The sequence below is a fragment of the Sebastes fasciatus genome, chromosome 17 (genome assembly GCF_043250625.1).
Source record: "Sebastes fasciatus isolate fSebFas1 chromosome 17, fSebFas1.pri, whole genome shotgun sequence".
NCBI classification, from domain to species: Eukaryota; Metazoa; Chordata; class Actinopteri; order Perciformes; family Sebastidae; genus Sebastes; species Sebastes fasciatus.
This window is the reverse complement of record NC_133811.1, coordinates 24,583,655-24,602,105: the sequence shown is the minus strand read 5'-3', so window position 1 is coordinate 24,602,105 and position 18,451 is coordinate 24,583,655. Positions and strand designations below refer to the sequence as shown.

The 18,451-nt window shown below is 40.6% G+C and overlaps 2 protein-coding genes across 7 annotated transcripts in view; one reads left to right on the top strand and one right to left on the bottom strand.

The window, feature by feature from the left end:
* Positions 1 to 2,308: 2,308 nt before the first annotated feature.
* LOC141753891 (mediator of RNA polymerase II transcription subunit 30) lies at positions 2,309 to 7,902 on the top strand. 2 transcript variants are annotated; one of them, XM_074612538.1, is made up of 5 exons: positions 2,309 to 2,507; positions 3,383 to 3,641; positions 5,183 to 5,341; positions 5,526 to 5,615; positions 6,971 to 7,902. In XM_074612538.1, the coding sequence occupies exons 2-5, from the start codon at positions 3,396 to 3,398 to the stop codon at positions 7,064 to 7,066; spliced, it is 591 nt and encodes a 196-aa protein (XP_074468639.1). In that variant the 5' UTR covers positions 2,309 to 2,507; positions 3,383 to 3,395; the 3' UTR covers positions 7,067 to 7,902. The 2 variants fall into 2 exon arrangements, with proteins under 2 accessions (XP_074468639.1, XP_074468638.1); XM_074612537.1 differs by lacking the exon at positions 2,309 to 2,507 and having other exon boundaries at positions 3,347 to 3,641.
* Positions 7,903 to 9,242: 1,340 nt separating this feature from the next.
* Positions 9,243 to 18,451, bottom strand: part of ext1c (exostoses (multiple) 1c) — a 100,020-nt gene continuing 90,811 nt past the window's right edge. For all 5 annotated transcript variants that reach the window (XM_074612529.1, XM_074612528.1, XM_074612527.1 and 2 more), the window contains 8 exons: positions 18,052 to 18,171; positions 15,106 to 15,238; positions 13,897 to 14,015; positions 13,672 to 13,767; positions 13,134 to 13,220; positions 12,859 to 13,019; positions 10,094 to 10,265; positions 9,243 to 9,986 (listed from right to left, as the gene is read on the bottom strand). In XM_074612529.1, the coding sequence (XP_074468630.1) occupies positions 9,801 to 9,986; positions 10,094 to 10,265; positions 12,859 to 13,019; positions 13,134 to 13,220; positions 13,672 to 13,767; positions 13,897 to 14,015; positions 15,106 to 15,238; positions 18,052 to 18,171 (1,074 nt within the window). In that variant the 3' untranslated portion in view covers positions 9,243 to 9,800. The remainder of the gene's footprint in view (positions 9,987 to 10,093; positions 10,266 to 12,858; positions 13,020 to 13,133; positions 13,221 to 13,671; positions 13,768 to 13,896; positions 14,016 to 15,105; positions 15,239 to 18,051; positions 18,172 to 18,451) is intronic.

Sequence of the window (18,451 nt, the reverse complement as noted above, 5' to 3'; positions counted from 1 at the left end):
CCACACCGCAAGAAAAACAAAATGTACTTCCTTGAAACTCCTGGCCCGAGCTCAACCTTTGAGCTTATGTAAAACACGGATGAAGAGATTTCATACATAAAGGAAGCAGGTCAACACGTGAATGATAAATGATTTGCCATAAGCAAATCTCGTTGGGCTGGCCGGCCTTCAAGGAAAAGTCGCACTCACACGACCTTCATTTAACCCTGAAAAGCCTATTATTAGTCTATTATTATTAATATTATTGCCTGTTAGTGCAGGCTCATTTATGTAATTTCTACATTTCATTATGAGAAACAGAATAAAGTGTATTTGATTAAACTAAAAGGCAATGACGGTTAGTTTTGAAATACATTATTTGAGTCCAAAAAAAAGAAAATCTATGTGTATCTGTGTATATATTTAATTCTTCTTCTGTGATGATAAAGCGATGAATGTATGAGGAATTGTTAAGATTGAATTAGCCAACAGTGCTGTATACAAAGTAGGTTAAAATTAGCTCCACCTCAACTCGCCACGACATTAAAATGCTGCTAACACATTAATGCATTTGTAATATTGATCCAATAATAAAATATGTAACAATAAAATCTCAGCACTAAAGCTGTGGTTCCCAGACGCTTTCACACCATGGACCCCTAAACTGACACAAATTAGACCACGGATTTGATGAGATTTTGGCCCAGGGTCCCCCATCTGATTGGATTTTTGCTTTTAGATGTTTTATTACAGAAAGTGTATGAAATCCATGACCAAAATAGTAATACATTCTGTCACTGTGTTATTTATGGATGAAATTATAGTGAAAATAAATGATTCCCCTTTTTGCTGGGGACCCCTGGAACCCCATCAAGGACCCCTGGGGGTCCCCGGACCCCACTTTGAAAACCACTGCTTTAAAGTACATTTGCTGATATAGGTTTATTCACTTCAGTAACATTTTGAATGCAGGACTTTTACTTGAGTATTTTTACACTGTAGTAATGCTACTTTTGCTTATGTAAAGGATCTGAATGCTTCCAATTTGATGGAGTCAGATCAGTCTCAATAGTATTGAATGCACAGAGAAGGATTCACAAATGTATTTTGTGATTTATATATAAACGACTCTCCACAAAAATATTTCCAATGCACAAAAAAAAAGTTAGCGTTGTATATTAATGTAAAAAAAATTCCACATATATTTCTGATGCACACACGAATATTTCTTGTTTTAAATGAATGTAATAAAATTCCACAAATATATGTATTTAGTAATATTTGCAAGTTTAATCAAAAACGTATTTGGATGTTGCTACATTTATATACAAACTATTGAGCCTGCATTTACAAACTGCTTGTCATGTGTGAACTTCATTGCAAATATTTTCAAATACATACATTTGTTAATTTGTATTATTCATTTCATTTAAAAATGTATTTAGAACATGTAGAATACAAAAAAAGAATAAAAAATAAATAAAAAAGAGAATGATCATACCAACAAGTGGAGAGCCAGAAACAAGCAGTATTTACATACAATTAAAAGCATAAGAAAAAGAAATAGTCAAACACTTGATGCCTTGATTTAAATATTCGAAAAGGAGTGAGAAGAAGTACAAATTTAATTAATCCCACCCCTTCTCTCCATACAACACAAAGCGCCTGGGTCAGTCCTTCATGCTGGTAGCCATCAGGCTCCACAACCAAGGCTGACCCCCATATGAGAACTATTATGACTTTAAGAACTTTAAACATGCACTATCTACCTTTTAACATGCACTATCTGCAACCATCTTGGACCCTAACCACTGGCACACTCACCTTACACTATACATCCTATTTACCACTTTATTGCTGACTGCACATATGTACATATTACATTTATTTATTGCACATTCTACATTTATTTATTGACGGACTGCACACACTATGTTCACCCATTCACTCTGTATCTTGTATATCTCTATTATTGTTTTTATCATTTTTGTTAACCTTTCCTGTGATTCACTCTGTTTGCTGATGTTGCTGCTTTGACACCAGAATTTCCCTCCAGGGGTTAATAAAGGTTCATCTTAACTTATCTTATCTTATAAGTCATTCATTAATAACTTACCAGCTTCCTTATTGAGCCATACATATACTCTAATTACATTTATCTAACTATAATTGTTATTATTTATAATTATTCTAACTATAATTATTACCTTTTATCTCTGTCATACAGAAATATAATTTAATAACCTTTATCATATTAGATAGTTGTGTTATAGTAAGATTGATGTTTACATTTACTCAACACACACACTGGCTCCATCTAGTGGTGGGACATGTGTACTTCCGTTCTGTGACAGGAAGTGACGCAATGAAAACAATAACAGTGCGGCGCTCTGTCTGAAAGAAATCAGTATAAAGGTCTCATTATGTCTCATTTAAAAGAATAAAGAAGCAAACGGAATATTATTCACCATTACTGCAGCAAGCTAGAGATATTTGGACATCTTCTTTACACGAGGGAGTTAATTTGGGTGAGCGGTTTTCATGTACTCTGCTAACCAAGCTAGTTAGCTTGCTAGTTAGCATGTTAGCAGCTAACTAGCTTAGCTTCTCTATGAGTTTTTACATTGACGTTAGCATGTTCGTGCTAGCATGGTTAGCTGCTAAGATTAGCTTTTGTCAGTCAGTAAAAAATGTTTCTTTAGCATGTTTAGTTAAAAAAGAATAAACTAGTTTGTTATCAATAGAGTTTATTTATAGCAGATCGATAAAGTAGAGTAACAGAGTCAGGACTTTATGCACTTTATACTCTTTGTTATGCTAATGAATGAGCTAGTGTTAGCATTAGTGAGTAGAGAGATAGAGCGATAGAGAGAGAGAGAGAGAGAGAGAGAGAGAGAGAGAGATAGATAGATAGATAGATAGATAACATCTATAGATAGATAGATAGATAGATAGATAACATCTATAGATAGATAGATAGTAGATAGATAGATAGATAGATAGATAGATAGATAGATGGATAGTAACTGTATTGATCCAGAGGGAAATTCAAGTTTCCAGCATCACAGCTCCATAGTGCAAAAACATGTTAGTAAAAAGGCAGTAAAAAAGTTAGTAGTGCAAAGTACATAAAAATACAAGGAGATGAAGAAAACTGTTAAAAGTGAATATAGTGCAGGGTAACAGCTGTGATACAGGACTATTAAAAAAAGTGAATATAGTGCAGAAGAGACTGTTAAAAATAAGTATAGTGCATTATTATCTGTCCTGCAGACAGTCCTCTTTTGTCCCCCCCTTAAAGAGGTGGTGTACAGTTTGATAGCTCGGGGGACAAAGGAGTAGCCCCAGGGGTCACAACATGACTTTATGTACTTACCTTTCACTTTCATCCCCTTTCCCACAGTTTTGGTGCAGTGATGGCAGCTTCGTTACCTCAGAAGCCGGGGATGATGGCAGGGATGCCCCCTCAGCAGCAGCAGCAGCAGCCTCACCTGGCCACCGGGGCAGCCTCAGCCGCCGGTCAGCAGCAGCAGCAGTCCATGCCCCCGCAGGGAGCCCTGAGAGAGATCTCCCCGGTGTTCCTCTGTCGGATCGGACAGGAGACCGTCCAGGACATTGTCACTCGCACCATGGAGATCTTCCAGATCACACGAGCTACGCAGGTACTGCACATAGCTAAAGATAATGTCTCCCCACCATCTCTGTGTGAAATGCTGTTATGGTGTGAATCAATGCTGGTTTTGCAAACATCATCACAGACCACCTCTTATTTTGAAGGATCCACTATTATAGTGATGCACCACCACGTGGCTTACATTTGAGAAAAACATATTTTTCTTTTGTAAAGCATGTTTAGTTTTCAAGTGCCAGATACATGTTGGTATGATAAGCTGTTTTGCTGTTGCATTGGACTGCATTATATTGAAAGGTTTTGTAATATTTTGTCTTATGGCTGAGACTAATCCTAATTTATCTAGAGGTTATTTTTTTGATGAAACAATCTCAACTTGTTCTGGAGCTTTCGACCATATCATACGGTCCTCATCAACAGATAAAGTTTGCACAGTTTTCATGGAAATGTAGTTCAAATCACTGATTGAGCACCTCTAGGACGTCTCATTCATGATAACTTAAAAGTAAAAACATTACTTTTTTTTTTTTTTAATAATGAATTGATTATTTAGTCTGGAAATGTGTGGAAAATGAAGACAGCTGAAGAAAGAAACCAGAAAATGTTCACATTTAAGAAGCTGGAATCAGAGAATTTTGACTTTTTGTCTTTAAAAAAATGCACAAATTGATAAATCGATTAACAAAATAGTTGGTGATTAATTTAATAGTTGACAACTAATCGATTAATCGTTGCAGCTCTACTATAATGGCAACAAATGCTCACACTGGAAATATTGGAACCTACGTTCGGCATTTAATAGATGGATAGATAGAATAGAATAGATCAATTTTTCTGTGATTGAGTTATCAAATAATTGATAGTCAGCACTAGTTTTTTCCAGCTATCTACATAAAGACAATAATAGCTACTATGAGAAAACTTCACTGTATAGCATACTATATAAATTAAAGTATTAAATTAAATTAAAGTAAGTAAGTACTACCATCTGGTCTTTACTGTCTCCTGCCAGGTGTGTGTGTGTGTGTGTGTGTGTGGATGTTAACTGAATGGCTGCTGTGTTTCTAGCTTACAGGGTTCGTCTGTTGTCTGTCAGTCTGCATTTGTCCCATCCTCCTCTCTGGCGTATCTACTTGGCATGCTTGTCAGCATCTGTCTTACTCATCCTTCCATCTCCACCTGATCTGTGTCTCTAATTGTCTCTCACTGTGCGTCTCAGTGTATCACTCTCCTCTTCCAGCTCGTCCATTAAACTGAGCATGTTCTTTTTTTCCCTGCACTGAAAACTCTCCGAGCAAACGATCCGCATCAGGACCACGGAGTCAGAAATTGTGTTGTCGTGCATTTTTTTACCCAGGCTTGACACATCACTATCCATTCTTGACAGTGTCTTACAGTTTCAGCCTTTTACTAAACAGGAAATTGAAAGTAAAAATGAAGAAAAGACAGTTTAACTGATGAGAGACTGTGTGTGTGTGTGTGTGTGTGTGTGTGTGTGTGTGTGTGTGTGTGTGTGTGTGTGTGTGTGTGTGTGTGTGTGTGTGTGTGTGTGTGTGTGTGTCTTTGACGTAGCTTCCCAACGGCGTGACCCAGAGCCAGGCCATGTACCAGGACCGCTTTGGGAAGCTCCAGGAACACCTACGGCAGCTCGCCCTGCTCTTCAGAAAGCTCCGGCTCCTGTACGAACGCTGTGTGGAGATGACCTCTGACCTGCAGGAGGGTCCATCAGAGGTCAGGAAGGAGCCCTGGATTACTGCTTAGATATTAGTTTCATGTTTTGTTTTTTTAAATATTCAGCTTTTTAGGAAATAAATGATAAAACTGTTACTGTTGAAACACATAGAATACTGAAAATGACTTTAACTGTATCAAAATCCAACGCAAAAATTGTTTTGTATGTATCGTGTGTCCTCAGCTTCTGCCATATGTCGGAGAGGAGCTGGTTGCTGTCAAAGTGGAGCCCTGCAGCTCTGCTGTCAACCAGGAGAGAAAAGAGGTTCTGGAGGTGTGTTCCTATTTTTTCTGTCACAAGTAATAATTAGCAGTTCTTTCACAGATCTTCTGCATTGCATTAGTAAGTGAAGTAGAGCGACAGCTACACCATCTTATTCTGCTGTCAGATTGCAATACAATTAGTAGTTACCTATTCACTAATAAATAGAATAGATGCTGTATAGTAATTACAAATGTGCCTCATATTGACAGATATTGAAGCGATACTTGGTCTAGCAAAATATAAAGATCTTTTAAAGGAGAACTACGCCCATTTTCAAAGTTCATATATGTTATTCCCATGGTCTAAGACAGTCCAAAACATATTAGAAAACATGAACAACTCTCTCCCAAATCCAAAAACTAGAGCGCTAAAACTCAAACTTGTGATGTCATCGGGTATAAAGTGTGGAGCTGCTCCCTAGACAATTAATGAGTAAGAGATGTTCTAGATGACACTGAGAGCACCCAGAGGAATGTTCTGAGTATACAGGAACATTTTCTGTTCCACAACTGAGAACACTACAATAGAATAAATCTCATTTTGGTATAAAATAGAAAACCCTAAAATCAGTCTCCCATTCATCGTCTATGGAGCAGCTCCAGACTTTATACTCTATAACATCACAAGTTTGAGACATACTTCTCTGGTTTCTGGCTTTGAGAGAGACAAGCTCATGTTCTCAAATATTGATTGAACTTTCCTCGGCCATCGAAATAATAATAGATGTTACCCTTTAATGTCCGACACGGCTGCAACTTAGACATCAATTTGAAAGAACAGTGAGTAAGACAAAATATTTAGCTTTTAAAGTCCCCTTCAGATGCCTCTAGATGGCAGTGCTGACACAGGCTGAGGGTACATCATGCCTGGTGTGTGCAGTGAATCAGTGAATTTAAAATCAGGGTGATGTTTTTGTAAACATTAGAGCCAGTATTCCAGTGGGATGGAAGATTTCAGATGGGTTTTGGAAAATTGCCACCAGGCAGCCAGTGTCAAAATAGTGGAAAAGTTTGCCTGAGGCTGGCGAGCTTGTTTGTTTTATTAACAACATAGCTGGTAGCAAACCAGTCGAAAGTATCTTTTTTTTTTACTCTCCAGCAGGTATGATTGTAAATAAGCCTAAATTATTGATAATGTTTATAGACGGTTTCGATGGAATTTCACAACTTGGGTCCATGTTCACTTCCTGTCAGCTTATGCCATTCACATACACTGCAACAGGAAATAAACTGGGACACATTTGGAAATGTGAAATGGTCTTTATAGTGAGTAAACTAGTTTCTGTCCTGATTGCTATGGTTCATGAGCTTTAAGTAAAGTGTTACTGATGTGATGGATGTTGTGTCTCTCTGGTTCACCTGCAGAAGGTACGTCAGAAGAACCACGAGATGAAGGTTCTGATGGATCAGATGAGGAACCTGCTGTGGGACGTCAACGCCATGCTGACGCTCAGGAAATGATGGTTCCACCAGTCTCTTTTTAAGAGATGCATTCCTCCACAGACATATGGACTGCATGCACTGGCAAAGATCAGGGGATATAAGGGACTATCTGTTGGATTTGGAATAAGGGACCTTTCACTTGGGTACACCTCATTTCTGTTGGCACTTCCATCACCGAAGAGCTTCTACTGTTCATTCTGTATTATATTGAAGTGGTTGAGGAGGGAACTATTATTTTGATACTTAATGAAAGTTAAAAACCGGATACACTCCAAGAATCGTTCTCTTAATTTGTCACTGTGTTTATTCAAATGTGTTATGGTCTCCTCTTTGCATACTGTTTAAATAATAAGTTGAAACCTGTATTGCCTCAGGTAAAAACAAAAAAAAAAGTTTTCTTAAAACGCCGTGTTCATGGCGTTTTCACCCCCCCGGGGTGCTGACTCGACACCAGACAGACTTTGATTCACTGTAGGTAATTCTTCCAGAAAGCACAGAAGCTGATCTGACGTCTGTGTTTACAATAGGCACAATTGCCCTTATTATGCTCTGTCAGTTGTAAAAAACACTACAAGTTCAGAATTCAAATTAGCCCCTTGGCAGCTATGTATCTCAGGTGCTTTGTACAGAAGTGTGTATGTGTGTGTGTGTGTGTGTCTGTGTGTGTGTGTGTGTGTGTGTGTGTGTGTGTGCGTAATGAGATTAGCTTCCTGAGTGCTAGACAGCGCACCTGTTTACCCTGAGGGTGTTGAGACGTGCTCGCCTGTGAATTTATTTTTGTAAACTGTGGGACAAAAGGTGGACCGACTGGGTCGTTTCTGTTTTGTATTGAATAAACTCTTTTTTTAACAAAATGTTTGAACGTGTACTTTTAATGTCCTGCTTCTTCATACAAGACCGGCCGGCTGAGACGTTGCAGTCATTGTTTCAATTCCAACCCAGAGGGTTTGACGTGGGAATGCATGATTGAGATTGTCTATATAAGTACATCAAGGCATATCCACCAACACATAATGATGCACATTCTGACCGCGCGCTTTTGTATTCATCTGTCTTTACGCACGCCAACAAGCTCATCAGTTTAGCGCTCCCACACACTGAGGAATCAAAGACCGTGAGAATCCCAGAGTCACAAATCCACAGGGGGCCTGTGATTGAGGCAGCGCTTTTTGATTGCTGTTAATTGTATTTTAGAATAATTTTAGAGCCAATTCAATCTGGCCAAATGGTTTCTCCATCAAATTGATTGCTAGGGAAATAAAGTCCCAGGATTTCATCGGTGTAAAGCACGCTACACGGCACAAGTTATCAGCGTGCCCATCGGATAGGAAAATGTGCTTGTCTCAGTTTATATAAGCCTGCATGTGTTTACACAATATGAACTGGGCTCATGGCTCATTTTTTAAAGAGCTGTGGAAATATTAAGTGGTAGTACGCTTAGTTGAGAGTAAAATTGAAACAATTAGTCAATTGAGAGACAATTAATTAGCAAAAATGTAGATATCAGAATTGTCATTTTTTTGAGCAAATTGTTTATCCACTTTTTCCTGCTTCTCAAATGTGACTGAAATGTGGTTTGTTGTCACCTTGGTGACGGGTATTTTTCACTATTTTCTGACATTTCATCCAACAATAGATTAATTGAATGAATGAGAAAATAATTGCCAGATTAATCAATAATGGAAGTTAAATTAGCCGTTAGTTGCGGTGCTAGTTAAAGGTGCAGTGTGTAGGATTTTGGAGGCATCTAGCGATGAGGTTGCAGGTTGCAACCAACTGAAACTCCTCCCGTGTGCCAAGCATGTAGGAGAACTACGGTGGTCGACGCAAAAACGTGGATGGCCCTACATTCAATTATGTATACAGGACCAGTAAGAAGTCTATTTTTGCCTGTTCGTCACTTAATCAACTTATGATTTCTACTTTTTCCAAGAAAATGGGTGATAGGAGGAGCTCAAACAGCGTTTCAGACAGAGGTTGAAGCTGCAGCACAGCCGTCATGAGAAAAATAAAGCATTTTCAACATTTAAGCATTTAAACATGTTCTAGTAGAAACCCCAAAATACAAGTATGAACCTGAAAATAAGCATAATTCAAATGTATCATAATATTATGTCCTAGACTTGTTTGAATATAAAATGTGCCAAGTAAGAGAGTGGGGAAAAACTCAAACTTGCATCATCATGCCACAGAGTTTGCATTTATAAATCATTTTATTGATTTTACAGTTAGCATTTTGATGTGAAATGAGCTGTTTCCATGGCAACAGTCCCTGCACAAGTAACGCTGAGACACACATCGACAGCTGGAGTGCATGGCACCGATACCAGTCCCTTCTGGCGTGAGATAGCCATTTCCTTCTCATTGTAACGTCAATAGGGCTGACATCTGAAGTGTTCACACGTCCCCCTTTTCTGCTGTCCAATAGAGATTGTCCTTTCTCAGTGAGAGGCCCAATCACAGGGACTCTTTCAAGGCCCCTAAATGTCTCGTCTTGGAGACGGGAGTATCATTTTGAAGCTCCTTTCAAACTTTTATCGGCCTTTTTTCTCTTCATATTTATATGTATATAGTCCAGAACAGTCCACCAGGGTCTGTCTGATGATTGTACAAATGGACCACACTGCCACTTTGTCCACATCCCAGACAGTCTTGAGTATCCCATCTTGACCATCCCACCACTGATGGTCCATTTGTCTGTCCAAAAGGCCACTAGACCAGATGCTTCCCAGCCTTTCTGTCCCGTCGTTTTTCATGCTCTCTCCAGGTCTTTGTACTTCTTGCGGAGGACGGACACTTGATCTTTGAAGAGCACGGGGTCCAGTCGAAACTGAGAGTGGACCAGAGGCATGTAGCCAAACCAGTTGGCAAAGGCGTTGACACACTCCTGCCGCTGGTTGAAGTGCTCCGGGTTGGCCCAGGGGACGCTCTTTGTACCCTGAGAGGCAGAACAAGACATTTATCATCCGGCGCCGACCTGACATTTGAGCCAACAGCATCCACAGACTATTAAACACGTGAGAAAGACAAAAAGGCTGCATGTACCTGTGGACTGGGCAGCTCTTTGTACTGCTTCCTTTGAGCCACTTTGATTGGCGGCAGGTGGGTCACAGCAGAGACCAGGAAGTTCATCAGGATGTCCTCGCAGTTGGAGGTGCGATCCACCAGAGTCCGCAGAGACTGGGGCAGGTAGTGGGAGAACAGGTAGTGGTAGTACCTGTGGGGCAAGGGAAAGTGTTATTCAGGTGTATAATGTTATTAAAATATAAATAAAAATGGATAGGAAACATGAAGAGGACCTACTCTCGATGTAGATATGAAGAGCTCATTCTAAGCTAACTAAAGATTCTTAGTTTCAGGTGATTATACACTAATGAAAACATAGTTATGAATATTATATTCCATTTCTGCTAATAGATCCCCTTTAAAAAGAGGCTGTTCTTTTCTCACATTGCTTTATTATTCATCTTGCAGGAATATTTTGTCACATCTGTCGCGTGCAAAACCTGACGTTTCTGTCTCACTATTATTAGTCTCTAATCTCAATTTTAGCCTCTTATACTTGCACCCACACTACAGTAAATCCCTTTAGACAAGCACACCAGCCAAACACCTAAATAGGTATCATACAGAATAAAGAGACAATCTCATTTGTCACAGGTGGAGGCCAGGCAACCAGCACCTGTATGGTAAAGGCATCTCCTGACAGAAAGGGGTAGACGGTGCGATGTATGTTGATGATATATGTATCTGGGACAAGTTAACCATTTCACCGCCTGTGGGATTTGTTATTTATAGTGCACAACAGACTCAACCCCTGTGGTACAATGCATATGTTCTCCATTCCTTCAGTTTTCAAGACGGGACTTTTTTAGTGGAGGGCTTTCTATTCAGCTGGTAAATTTGCATAACGTTTGTCAGACTGAACACCTGTCACTGTCTAATTTTAAATATGTTTTAATTGGGCTAAGGAACTAAAACTAACCACATATTATGTTATGTAACTTGTTACAAGTGATTCTGGGAAGTTGCTGCTTTTTCCTATTGCATTTTTTGTCATATTTAACGGGGAACAATTAATAATTCCAATATGTTGTTTCCATGTTTGTGAACATGAGCTCCTCTCTCTCTCAAAGCCAGAAACCAGAGAAGTAAGTCTCAAACTTGTGATGTAAAAATGACCACTTTGTCTCAAAATGTGGCAAACGGTTCTCAACTGCTTTAAAGTGCCCTGCTGCGGAGTAATTACATTCATATTGTATAAGAGCTCACGTCCCTCTGCCGTTGCATATATAATACTGTATATCGACTTCAGGCTCCTCGAATTAATCAAACTGCTTGAAGTGATCCCTGAGTAATTCACCCTCTCCTTCTCCTTTTCTCCCGCTCAACCGTACACATAATTATCCTTGATACTATTTCTTTCTGTTTGATTGCCCCTTTTTGCTTTTCATGTTGCGATACGTGTCATTATGCTCGCTGCTGCTGCTGCGATTCATAAAGTTGCTGAAAGGAATTCTCTTTTGATCTTAGTTGCATAATCAATGTTGAGTCTGTGTGTGTCTAAATTTAGGTGTGTGTGCTCAGCATATGCATGTATACTTGTTATGAGTTAATGATGGAAAAGGAAATACATTCAAAAACAAAGAATATGTAGCTCTAAATAGCATTTCCTGTTTTTAGCCGAAGCTGGCGATATGGCTGTAGGGATGGTCAGTCCACCACTTTGGTCCAGACTGAAGTAGCTCAACTACTATAGGCCCTTTTCACAGCAGCCGTTTTGACATCGCTGGGTAAACAGAGGTGTAATTGATAAAAATTAATTATGGTCCTGTTCTATTTAGATTTATTTTATTCCAGTGAGGCAGCGTAAACAATAGCAGGGTCCTGGCCCACCTAAATGGAACAGGGAACATAATTAATGGTATTAATTACACCTTTGTTTACCTTGGCTGCTGTGAAAAGGGCATATTGGATGGATTGCTATGAAATATTGTACAGACATTTATAGTCCCCAGAGGATGAATCCTAATGACTTGGGTGATCCCTTTGACTTTTCCTCTAGCGCTGCCATGAGGATGGCATTTGAGGTTTTGAGTGAAATATCTCATCAACTAATAGATAGATTGCAGTGAAATATGGTGCAGACATTCACATTCCCCATGGAGACCCTTTGGTGATCTCCTGACTTTTACTTTAACACCGTCATCATGTCAAAATGATTTTGTTTTGTTTGTGACTTGGCTGCCATGTTGAAACAGTTGAGCAAATACCAAGCGCCGCCCACTAGAGGCAGAGGCGGAGCAAACGTTCTCATTTTACAGCTAAACAGTACGCTACAAGATGTTTTTGAAAACATTTGAGGTGAGAAATAGGCATTACAGTAACAGAATATTAATTCATATTTGATCAGCGCTGCCTAGTTTGACGGTTTGACCGGCGTTTGCGAGTTTCGTGAGCAATGATTGACAGCTGCTGTAGAGCCTGCTCGGATCTGATTGGTTGTTTTTCCTTTGAGCATGTTGAAATTGCTGCAGCTTTAAGACAGTGAACATGGTAAACATTATACCTGGAAAGCATCAGCATGTTAGCGTTGTTATTGTGAGCATGTTACTATGCTGACCTTTCATTTAGCTCAAAGCACCACTGAATGCAGCCTCACAGAGAAGCTAGCATAGCTGTAGACATTTAGTCTTGTTTATACTTGATTTAAGATAATAATGAAAACATATTGATTGGCAAAATATTTTAGAAAAACAAGCCCTAAAGTGCATTTTTTTAATTTAGTTTGCTGCAGTGTGCTGGTGTACCTGTGGTAGAAGGCAGCTCCAGTCAGGACGATGGAGTAGTCGTTGGTCCATTTAGAGGTGTAGCCCCAGGCGCGCTTCAGGGGATCCCAGAAGTGGCTCCTGGGAGGGTAGCCCACAATCCGCTCAGGGAAGCTCCGCCACACCAAGAAGGCAAAGTTCACCTACAAGAATCAGACATGGAGCATTTCCAACTTTCTCCAGGAATATTGATTTTTATATGTGTGCAGTTCTGCTGTGCTTTTCACTAACACATGTACACAAACACACACACGCACCTCACTGGTCAGCAGGACCGTATCCTCGTCCAGACTCAGCACTGCTTCTGTCTCTATGGCAACGTGAGGTAGGAACCGACTGGTGGTCTGAGAGGAGAAACACAGTAGTGAATGGTAGTTCTGGTACTGTAGGCGATATGTTGTCTGGCCTGTGCTCAGAGAGATTATGAGAGTGAGCGAGAGAGAGATGATCATGTTACGGTAAATCATGTTGAGTGACTGAGATGAGTGAATCACTATAGATTTTGCCTTGAGAGGAAAAAAAAAAGAAAAAAGGGAGACGGAGAAGAAAGGTTGAGGATGAGTGACATTTATGAAACCAAACGCCACACGGATCGGTGGACATGTCAGATATACATGGATGGCAAGAAAGACAGAGAAAAATAGACATCAAGGAGAAGCACCGGAGGAACGGAGTAACAGAGATGAAAGAAAGAGATACATAAACAGAGCGAGCGACTGACAGTCTGTCGTGCTGTCACTCAGACGTCAGGAGGAGCGCGCTTCAGAGTGAGTTATGAGTGGCTTTGGCTCTCACCTTCCTCCTGCCGTCTGTCACGGTGAGGGGGACGGGCATGGGAGGCCATTTGCTCCGACTGGGTGGCGGCTTCTCGCTGTTCCAGAGAATGATGATCTGGAGCGGCGGGGGGAAAACAATTTTACATAACACATACAGAAATAGATGCAAACATTGATCAACCAGTAGGGTTGGCAAAATGATGCTTTCCTTTTATTTGTGGCTCCGTTATGTTTAATTCTTTACCTGGGAGCAGTATTTTGACTTGGAGACCACCTGAAGCAGCTTCATGATTGGCTGAGACTGGGAGACCAACGGGGAAACAGCCTGGATGACAGCAGTGAACTCTTGACCTGGAGTGACCCCTGAACAAGGTCACGGAGGATAAGAGAGAGAGAGTGTGTTACCTGTGTGAATATTTATTAGGCTTCTCTTCAATACAAGAAACATATAAAAGTGTATCTGTATCAGTCCATCAAGGATCATCACAACAATTTAAAACTGCTATGTACAGATTTAGAAAATTCACATTTCTGGCGCCCCCCCATTGGTGGTATGAAAAAAGACGTTGTGGCAGAGAGCAACATATAAGGGTCTTTTCTCAAATCAAGAAGATGTTTACTTAAAAAAAGAGAAAAAAATGCCACCAAAAAAGCATGGGAATAAATGTTATCTTATATTTTTAGTTTCTCTGTATATTGCGTATTCTGTTTATTCTTAATAATGTGAGCCTTTGCACATCCCCTAGAATACATCTTTGCACATTCCTGTCAAGCCCTTTCATTTTAAACAGATGCATTATACTATGTTTTAAATAGTAGGCCTATGTTTTACTATTTTTAATGTCATTTTATCTATTGTATATTTATGTTTCTTCTTTATGCAGCAAAACACCAAAGCAAATTTCCTTATGTGTGAAAACCTACTTGGCAATAAACCGGATTCTAATTTAGTTTTTTCTCCATGTAGGCTTATTTTATGTGGCGTGAATGTAACAAGTCTGCCACCTCACTACCCACACTGTTACTAATGTATGTTATTATTAGTGCTGTGTATAACAGATGCTTCTTAATGCAATGCCACGGTTCTGAAACATTACGACAGTTTCCGCTGGAGAGAGGGAAGTTTGTCCCGAAGCTTGGCTCTGTATTTATACCCTACACCTTAAAGAAGGGGAGTGGAGAGGGTGTACACATAGTGGCTTCAGACAAATACAAATAATAACAGACCTTATTTGTAGCATATATTTTAGTCCAATTGTAAAATTACAACTAATACTGACGAGGACTTAGTCAGTAAATATTTGATTATGATTTGCTGCTTGAGTGTTGATTGCTCATCTCTCCCCCCACAGCTCTGACATAATAGTCTCATCAACATCCTTGATGTGCAATCAGGATTTGCATTTTGTTGCAAACTCATTTAAATGAAGAGTGTGTGTGTGTGTGTGTGTACCTAATCCCAGGTAGTAGAAAGGGAAGTGTGCGAGGTGCGTGGAGTACTCTGGCAGGACCAGCAGACCTCCTGGCAGGGAGTTCCACATGTACTTGTTCCTCGATATGTGCGAGAACACGCGGTCCTTGATGATCTGTGGAAGGAAAGAATAGGATGAAATTGCAATGTGAGAAGCAGAGAGAACAGTTAAGTGGCTGTTGTGCTCATCTAGTATAAGCCCGCGCCACATTATTTTTTTCCCCTCCTCTAAGCCGGTGGATGAGTGAGAGTCTTGGAGCTTAATGTAAACTCCACTGCAACTGGAGACCTGACACACTTGTGTTTGCATATTACAGCGCTCTGTGTACTTCCCATTTTACGCCAACAGGAGGTGTCCACACAGCAACGCCAGCGTCCGCTCTGAAGCCCTCCGCCTCACTGACCTCAGGCTGACTGCACAGCTGTCTCCCATGGGGGGAGAGGTTCCCCTCTGCATGCTGTATGTATATAAGCAGCTTATCACCAACCTCCAGAACCTCTCCTTTATTATCTCCAGCATAAATCCCCAGCAGCAAATACACCGGGGGGGCTGCCAGGCTTGCCTTTATAAACATCACAGTGCAAAGCTGTGTGATTTCTTCAGATTTCAGACGGGTTAAATCTGTTGTTTCCCTCATTTTTTTTCACATGCCAAAACTGACACTGGCAGTGTGTGCAAAAAAAACTGCTCATACGAGGAGGCTGTTATTTCTTTTCATGCACCGTCTAACCCTTGGGCTAACCTTCAAATGACATTCTCTTAGCTGGAGCAACTACCTTTGAAGTACACTTCTTCTCAGCTCGTTCAAAGACGGAAGGGTAACACAAAAGGCGGACAGAGATGCATGTATGAGCAAGACTGGATGCTACTAGAGCTGTGAAGGTCGGGGGGGAAATAACCTAAGCAGCCCTGACTCTTACAAAAGCCCCGTTTACACCGCAGGAACTTTACCCCGGAACTATAAACCTTTTGAGGAACTCATTGTGTTTCGACCGCAGGGACCAGGATCTAAATTTTAGTTCCGGGGACATTTTCCGGGGCTTTTTAACGCCCAAAAAACCCTAACCCCCGGGGGGCAGTACTTTCTTAAAGTACCGGAACTTTCGGGGCGGAGTTTGCAGGGATGACCGTCGCTGATTGGTGTGGTGCCGCTGCTTCAACGGCTTCAACTCATGTACTGCCTCACTCGATTCTGGACCATTTTAGGACGAGGCGGGAACATGTTTCTTTGTTTGATAACGTTAAAAGTAAAGTTAGGCTCTGTTGTCGGCCTCTTTAAAACTCTTAAAAAAAAAAGACAGAAAGAAAAAGAGAGAGCGGTAACTTTAGAAGAGAGAGACAGAACGACGATGCTGTGAATGAGAGAGATAAAAGTTATTTTCTGATTGTTTCACGGTGTTAACGCTCTAAAGCAAATAAATAACCCTCAAACACTCAACAGATTATTTACTGTGGAGACGCAGTGAGACAAAACCTTTTTTTTTCCAGCGTGTATTTGCGTCACATGTCGTGTTGCTTTTTCATGTGTCAGCAGACTAATTTGCCTAATCTTCGCAGGTCTTTAGACTGCTGTGGAAACGCAGACAACAGTGCGCTGAAGGAACCTTTAAGTTCCTTGAAAAGTAGTTCCAGGGACTAAAACCTTTGGTGGAAACCTGGCTAAAGATGAAACCTTTCTGAGCCTGACCTGTAGCGGAGAAAAGGGAAGAATTTCTCACAGTCTGATAATAAAAAAACAGTGAGGCAGAAACTGGCAGGTTGAGACTGCAACGTAATGATATATCATTTCTATACATCAGGGGATTTCTCTGAGACTTCAGGTGGATCGGATGTGGCCTGCTTTGAAATGTTCAGTAGCCTACAACACAAAGCATAAAAGAGTAGAAACGTAGAGCGTGGGCCAATGTCCAACCCCGTAATCATAATGATAGAAGGGTGGTTTGATTCAGATGTGAAAGGCCTTTCTGAAAGAGGACTGCTGATGATAGCACACACACAGGCAGTAAACCGCAGAGAGGTAGCAACTACGGCTGTGTGTTTGACATAGAAACCGGTGTTTACAGCTTCTTATTGTAGATGTTGTTGCACATTCCTGAACCGAATTGTATGGTAGCAGAAGTTATAGTTATAAAACATTTCAATTAGTCAATACTCAGCAGCCAAAAGCAACATTATTGTGGGAGATGGACAGAAGTCCTAGTGGTGGCACAAGGGGTCAATGCTGCGATTAAGGCTATACGATACATTCAGAGATGTACTGACTTATTACCAGAGTTAAGTCCAGCATTTAAAAGCATATTTAGAGGATATTAAGATGGGGAACATACAGTCTCTGAGCCCATCGGCTATCGGTCTGACGACAGATTACCCTCTGGGGGCAAGGGGCTATATTTCTGTTAGTTCCGGTGTAGCTAGTGGATATCCGGGCTAAGACTTCCTTTTCCATGCGCTGCTCATTGTTTACAGTCTAATCAGCAACATGAGATGCGAGACTGGAGTCAGTGTTGAGAGAAGACATGTACAATCGTTCCACAAGTAGCCAGTTTTCAAGCTAAATTTAAGATAACGAAAACTAAATCATCTACAGACAATAGCCGGTGGGTTCCCAGAATGCATTTCAGCCTATATGTTCCACCTCTTTTGCTCTCCACTTGGACTGTTTAAGTGCATTCAACCAAAGCCTGCTCGAACGTGATTTGTCAATAATACTCAGACTACAAACAGAAACCAGAACTCTTCCGAGACCAAAATGTTGTCTCGTTGCCTACAGATTATAGAAATTATAACCACTGTTATAATGCATTATTATGTGATTATAAGTTACTTTAAGTGGTCATTGGGTGCATTATATACATGGGTGTCACAGAGAGTGTTGGCTTTTTGTGACGGGGGGCCTTTCTGCCGAGCCTGTTAAGGTTGAGGCTCACCTCCAGTGTGGTGAGGACTATCTTGTCCACAGAGGAAAAGTAGGCTTCCCACAGCATCTGGGTCCTCTGCCTGAGGGCCAGGACTCTCTCGTTCCCTACTGCTCTCACTGTGGACGGCACCTGAAGACAAAAAGATGACAAAGAAGAGTAAAACATCTAGACAGTGAAAAAAGAACAGAGGGAAAATAGCCACAAAGGGTTTTTACTTTGGTTGTTGTTTTGAAAGAAGTCATGTCTCTTAAAAATAGACTAGAAAAGAGAAAAGAAAAGGAAAGAGCATTTAAGTGATCAAAACTGTGTAAACTGAATTGAGTGGTTGCTTAATCTGGCCCACAGAGCTGATTTGGGGCCTGCTGTTCAGATAATCAGACCTTAATTAGTAAGGACCCAATTCGGGGGT